The following is a 6,984-nucleotide window of genomic DNA, read 5'->3' on the forward strand; positions in this document are numbered from 1 at the left end:
CTTCAATTAATTCCCCTGCTTGGGGAAAATATCATCATGAGGCTAACATGGATAATGCTTTGATTAAAATGAAATCATCTACACCAAGGAACTGTGTAGAGGTTCATTGGGAGATGAGAACTTTGAAATTCACAAAATTAAAGTGGATGACATGAAGTAGTAATAAAATTCGCAAAAAGAGATATAGAAGTTGATAAAATTACCAAGATGCTTTCCTGAAAAAACTGAGCGCAATCGGCGACCAAAGTCGTGGATGGACATGCTCATCGCCGGTGGCCACCCGTGACTCGCGAGTATGGGCCACCGGCCAAGTACAGCAGCGAGGCTTCCCAAGGAAGGGAAGGGCTACAATTACATTTTTGATTTTCACTTTCCCCTCACTTTTCCGTTTTCCTTCACATACCCCCCCTCCCTCTCTCCTTCCCGGCTTTCCCGGGCCTTCCTCTTCCGTCTCGCCACAAAGGCTACCGCCAGCCTCGCCACTCCGCCGCCGCCGCCGCCCGGGACAAGCAAGGTCGATCCCGACTCCCGAGGCCGCGGCGCACTGGCGGAATGACCAGGAAGAAGAAGGGCGCCCGCGGTCGTCGGCCGAGGAGGGAAGCCGGCGACGAATGGTGGCCCAGGAGGTACGCCGACCAGGAGTGGCCGCACCTCGTCGACATGGTGCTGTCTTGGCGCCTCGAGGACGTCATGGACGAGGGTCTCTTCAAGCACAAGGTGGGTTGTACTGCTGCTCCGTTGGTTTTCTTGGGCTGTTCTTCGCGTGTTGGTTGCGCCGTACTCCCGTAGGGTTTAGTTCAATCTACCTACTCCCGTAGGCTTTGGTTCGATCTAGTACGAGGTGTTGTGGTTTTCCCTTTGGCTACTCTGATGATAGTCCTCCAGATAAGTTAATTTAAGCTGCTCTGACCTTGGAGATGTTTCATCTCCAAATTCTAGCAAGGGGCTGGCCGGAACATGGTATTTCTCGGTAAAGTTTTGTGATTTAAGTCAAATTTGGACTAAATATCTAAACTTTATCAATAAATACCCTCAATCCAAACAGGCCCCAATGGGTTTGATGCCAAGTGCGAAATATAGAAGAAGTTTGAGAACCTTCTGACCAATTTTGGGTCTTTAACTATTTATATACTCTGCCTGAAGAGGATTTGAGCATTATTAAATAGTGTTACATTACATTTAGAAGAAATCATGGATGCATTAAATATGAAGTAACACAAACATGCCAAATTTCATATTCCAATCCATCACTAGCACCATGGACCAAAAAAAGACAATCATTACTGTACAAATGGGTGCAAGTGCAATGCAATGTCCATAACTAACTGCTTGTCTTTTTTTTTCTTTATTCTCGATACCAGCAGTTTCGCATTAATTGGTGTTTTTTTATATCCGTGAATTTCTGTCATCAAGTTCTAACTATGAGGCTTCAAATTGCAGCTGAAAATGATACCGTCCATATTCAATGATATCAAGAGCTACTTAGGATCCTACACATCTCCACTGTTGGAGGAGTTGCGAGCTGACATGTCGTCCAGCTTGGAAGCCATCTCCACCGAGTCTTTTGTCAAAGTAGCATGGATCGAGCAAACAAAATATAGTGCAGTTTATAACATTGCTTTTGAGGATTCTCAGAATACAAAGTCTTGCAACAAACCTGAAAGCAATGGCCGAAGTGTTGGTGATATCATTATCCTGTCTGATGTGAAGCCAGAAAACACATCTGATATTACTTGCAATGGGAGGCCGTACTGTATTGCCTTCATTACTGATGGAGCGGATGAAGATGACGACTCACCTCCAGCCAGCTATGCAGTAACAGCATCAGGAAAAATTGATGCTGCAGACGAGGTCAGTGAAGATGGGAAGAGGAGCCCACTTTTTGCAGCTCATTTGCTGAATATCGTGACCTACATCCGCATATGGCGCTGCCTTGACTACACAACAGTCAGGAGAAACCCAAACCTCATACAGGAGATGGTACACTATCCACTGGTATGTATGCTCTTATACTCTCAATGACATTGACAATGATGCGAGTTTGTTCCTCAGATCAGATCATGAAATGCTAAATAGAGAAAAAGAGAGAAGTTAATTTTGAAATCATCGCCCACATTTCCTTACTAAAGAATATACATGTATGTAAAATTTCTGTTTATCGCATAGGAAATGCTCCAGCTATGTTCACATCATAATGAGAACAGATCACTAGAGGCTTTTGGGCAGCTCTAAAGAAACATTAATTTGCTTAGCTCTTTTCTGGTGTTTGCAGGTTGCAAATATTCTCCCAAAAAATACAAAGGGTGTTGCTTCAGTCGACAGCATGGAAATATGGAGTGAATTGTCTACAATGAATCTTAACAACTCACAAAATGATGCCATCCTGAACTGTATTTCAGCAATGCTCTCCAACAGCAGCAGCAGTTTAAGCCTTATCTGGGGACCTCCTGGCACAGGAAAGACTAAAACAATCACTGTACTCTTGTGGTTAATGAGGAAACAGAAAAATGGTACACTTACATGTGCACCGACAAACCTTGCTGTTAAACAAGTTGCTTCATGTTTCTTAAGGTTGAGCAAAGAGAACCCTCTGGATACAAGTTGCTTAGGAGATGTTCTGTTGTTTGGCAATAAACATCGCATGTGTGTTGAAGATGATCTGAAAGAGATTTACTTACATGATCGTGTAAGGAAGCTTCTTGTTTGCTTTGCACCATTGACTGGATGGAGACATTGTCTGTCTTCCATGTACGATTTTCTTGAGAATGGTTACTCCCAGTACCTTCGATATTCTGAAGAACAAAAGGAGGAGAATAAACCTTCCTTTTTGCATTACACCAGGAAAAAACTTGATGTTATTTATCCTGAGCTACGAAGATGTTTCAAACAGCTACTATTCCATGTCCCAAAATCTTGTATTTTGGAGGTGAATTACAATAACATCATTTCACTTCTCGAACTGCTTGAAGATTTCAATACACTCCAGAGGAAAACTACCGGGGTTGAGATAAAGGAAGTTTTCTTGTATAAAGATGTTCCAAGGAAATCCAGCATGGGCATTCTTCCCAAGACAGTGATAACCATCGGCAAAACCAGAATTAAATGCCTTGAGCTGCTAAAGATGCTATTAAGTTGCTTGAAACTTCCTATAACATCCTCCAAACGCACCATCCGAGAATTCTGTATGGAAAGTGCCAGCATAATTTTCTGCACTGTTTCTAGCTCTTCCAAAGTAACAAGCAATAAAAAACTAGAGTTGCTTGTTGTCGATGAGGCTGCTCAGTTGAAAGAATGTGAAACATTGATCCCTTTGCGTTTGCCTGCATTGAAGCATGCTATCCTCATTGGTGATGAGTGTCAACTACCAGCAACAGTTGTTAGTAAGGTTAGTTCTTGATCTTATATTCTTGTCTCGTGTCTACTAATCTGTCAAGCATAAGATTCCTCATTTGTTTTGTTAATTTTGTGTCATGTCATCTCAAGTTGTGATCCCTGTAGGTTTGCAAGGATGCATTATTTGGGAGAAGTCTCTTTGCGAGGTTGAGTTCACTGGGGCATGAAAAGCATCTGCTTAACATGCAATACAGAATGCATCCATCCATTAGCATTTTTCCAAACAGCAGCTTCTATGGCGGGCAACTCTTGGATGCTCCTAGTGTCATGCAAAAAGAACACCAAAAGAAGTATCTTCCAGGTTCTATGTTTGGTACTTACTCTTTCTTCAATATTGAAGATAGTTGGGAGGATGTCGATGAACTTGATCATAGCAGGAAGAACGTGGTTGAAGTTACCATTATCCAGGAAATCTTGCAAAATCTCCGAAGAGGCATGTGTTCTGTCATCATGCTGTTTTATTACGTGTGAAATTTATCTATTTTTTCTACCTTACGTTGTTACAAGAGTATTGGATTTATTTCTGAACCATTTATTTGTAGTTTTCAGCTGGACTTAAATTGATGATTGAGCATGTTTATTATGGAAATATGATCATTAAACATAGATTTTTAATTAACAAGTCCAATTAGTTTCATGGTATGATATTAGGTTGTTATGTTCTATTTAGGAAGGTTGCATATATTGTTTAGCACACACCAGTAACAATGTTTCTGTTTCTGGAACTTTAAAGCATGTCCTTTTGTTCATTCCAGAAAAATTGGAAACATAAATAATGATAGTGTGACGCCCAATAGAGTGTTGAAACAACATATAGTCAGGGTGATTTCCTTTTGCTTTGTTCTTTATAGCATGGATATCAGGGCACATGCTTACTATACATATTTCACCGTGCAGCTTGTTCTAAGACTATGAAGAAGGTCACAGTTGGTGTCATATGCCCATACTCTGCTCAAGTTCTAGCAATTCAAGAAAAACTGAGGAAAATGAAGTTTGGCCCCTTGTCAGTAAAAATTAGTTCTGTTGATGGCTTCCAAGGTGGCGAGGAAGACATAATCATTTTATCAACTGTCAGGTCCAACTCTGATGGGGTGGTAGGGTTTGTTTCAGACCGACAACGTACAAACGTAGCTTTGACAAGAGCAAGGTATCTTATGTTGCGATGTCACGTTCCTTTTGTGATCGGTTTTGTCTATCTTCTCAGTGCGTTACTTATTCCACTTTGAATACAGACATTGCCTTTGGATTTTGGGAAATGCTGCAACCCCATCCAGGAGTGGTTCTATCTGGGCAGATCTAGTGCGCAATGCCAAGGAACGGCAGTGTTTCTTCAATGCAAAAAGTGATGGGGCTATTTCTCGTGTGATTGCTAAGCATGAGAGTGAGCTCAGTTCAGTTAAAGACAAAAGTGTTACACCTTTACAAGTTATAGATAACACTGTTCGGGCATTGACTCGCTGGTCCCTTTCCTCTACTACCTACGAGTTATCTAGAATTAGTTTTCATCATTTCTCATGTTCAATTTGCCAAGTGAAGCATTCATGAATGTGCTAGTATTTATTTGTTTTAAACAGAAACATGTGTTGCTAAATAGATTACCTGGAACTTGTTGTAGACTTATCTTGTGCTAATGGCCCTATTTTTTTAGGTATGGGTATGGGATTATCTATTTTAGTGCTATGGAATCATATACTAGGTCAATTTTTCAGAACTAAGCTACTCCCTCTGTAAACAAATTTTAATGACTTAAAACGTATTACATTTGTTTACAGAGGTAGTATTTCACTAGTTAGGAATCCATCTTCATATTGCTCAAACTTGAAAATGCAGCAACAAGAGAACACAAGCTGTGATTAAATGCCTTAATTATTAGACCAACTATGTAACTGTGCTACTATCGGTACAGTCAATAACTTGGTAGAAGTAACTCAATGTATTGCGTGCAACATTTGTTATGGATCACATGCTAGTTTACTTATCGCTGTGACAAAGTCCTATCAACGAAGTTCATGAAATAATTATGGACTTTGAAGCTGTTGCCTTGTGTAACTCATAATTCTGGTGTCCATTCAGGCTCAGGCACCATCTCGAACTCGAAAGGGGCGGAAACGTCAACGACAGCCTTCTTTGAAATGTGGTCCATCTGATGCTGGGAGTCGTCAACAAGGCGGTGTCGCTTCCGGTTCTGATCCGCATCGCCGAAAGGATAAAGGGATCGCCGAAGATCTCACTGCTTCCTTCAGCAATCTTAGACTGCGTTGAAGAATCTTCACTCTTGAGAGCCAAGTTCTTTTTGGAGACGAGCTAAGACCATGATCTACTATTTCTAAACGCTCACGCCTACAAAATTGGCAGCAGAGTGACGGCATGCTGTACAAGCTCATTGGCCAAACCATGCTGTGTTGTAAGCCAACGGCCCATAAATTTTCTATTTTGGCTCGCACGACTCTGCAATTCTTGTGTTGAGTGGAGGTTTGCCCTGCTTTGGAATTGCTGTTCAGTTTGGATGTCCAGACTGTAGCCAAAATGCTCTTGAACATACTACTGCCAGCGTGAGTGCCGAATTTCCGAGGTTTGGAGTGTCGGCTGTGCTCCTGATACTTGAAGATGACACTGTATTATCGATTACTACTGTGCTAGTACTATACCATGCCTTTGTTTTGCTGTACTACTGTATCAGTATGCCTTTGTTTTGCTGGACGAAAAAGGAAATTTATCAGCAGCTAGTAGTACCAGTATATACCATGCTTTTGCTTTAGATCGTCCAATTTTATTGATTTGTCGTAGTTCATCCAATTTGAAGTACTGCTATAGTAGCCTACAAAAATGTTTCCTATTTTGAGACGGTGGTAGTAGTTCTTGTATGATTATGCAAGATATAAGTATCGGGAAGTGAGATGGTTCACGCACTGCTGGGTGTTCAGTTTGGATGTTCAGTCAATAGGCAAGATGGTTAGTTCTTGGGCTTTGGGTGCCGAGGGGTTGGATGGGCTTGCAGGGGACGGGCAGCGTGCCCTGCTTCCTGTAGGAACAGGGCCGGCCCTGCATTTTGGGAGGCCCTAGGCGAACTCGACGACATGGGCCCTCTAAGTCCTAAGACCATATATATATGTATATGCTTGCGTGATACATATATATAACTTTATTTGCATAATACTAAAATTAACTTTCAACCAAACATCTTTAGTTTGAAATTTAAGTACAATAGTTGTTGGACAATGCAAAAAAAAAACATGACATGATTATCTCAAATAGGAAACAAATTTATTTGCTCCTCTGTATACTTTCACAATCTTCATTGACCTTAACATCTGAATTTTCATGCTCGGGATTAGTTCCTTGCCTATGTTCTTCACTGACATCAACAATACTTGAAGATGTAAAATACTTTGTCAAAGAACCCTTCAGTGGTTGAATTTTCAGATGTATTTCTTTCTTTCTTTTTCTTTTTTCAGCACCCGACAAATGCTTCTTAGGCAACATGGCATGCTAATGTCCTAATATTACGAAGCAAAGAGTAGACAACGGATTAGAAATTTATAGATCAGATGATTAGAACCCTAGACATGTACACAGAATGACAAAAAATTA

The 6,984-nt window shown here is 41.0% G+C and overlaps 1 protein-coding gene across 6 annotated transcripts; it reads left to right on the forward strand.

The window, feature by feature from the left end:
* The first annotated feature begins 368 nt into the window (after positions 1-368).
* LOC125539263 (ATP-dependent helicase upf1-like) lies at positions 369-6,131 on the forward strand. Of its 6 annotated transcripts, none has more exons than XM_048702678.1 (7): positions 369-717; positions 1,441-1,995; positions 2,273-3,385; positions 3,499-3,826; positions 4,291-4,540; positions 4,626-4,853; positions 5,467-6,131. In XM_048702678.1, the coding sequence occupies exons 1-7, from the start codon at positions 553-555 to the stop codon at positions 5,522-5,524; spliced, it is 2,697 nt and encodes an 898-aa protein (XP_048558635.1). In that variant the 5' UTR covers positions 369-552; the 3' UTR covers positions 5,525-6,131. The 6 variants fall into 6 exon arrangements, with proteins under 6 accessions (XP_048558635.1, XP_048558632.1, XP_048558633.1 ...); XM_048702675.1 differs by having other exon boundaries at positions 4,626-4,818; XM_048702676.1 differs by having other exon boundaries at positions 4,626-4,788.
* Positions 6,132-6,984: the final 853 nt, after the last annotated feature.

Source organism: Triticum urartu, chromosome 2 (genome assembly GCF_003073215.2).
Source record: "Triticum urartu cultivar G1812 chromosome 2, Tu2.1, whole genome shotgun sequence".
In the NCBI taxonomy this organism is placed as follows: domain Eukaryota; kingdom Viridiplantae; phylum Streptophyta; class Magnoliopsida; order Poales; family Poaceae; genus Triticum; species Triticum urartu.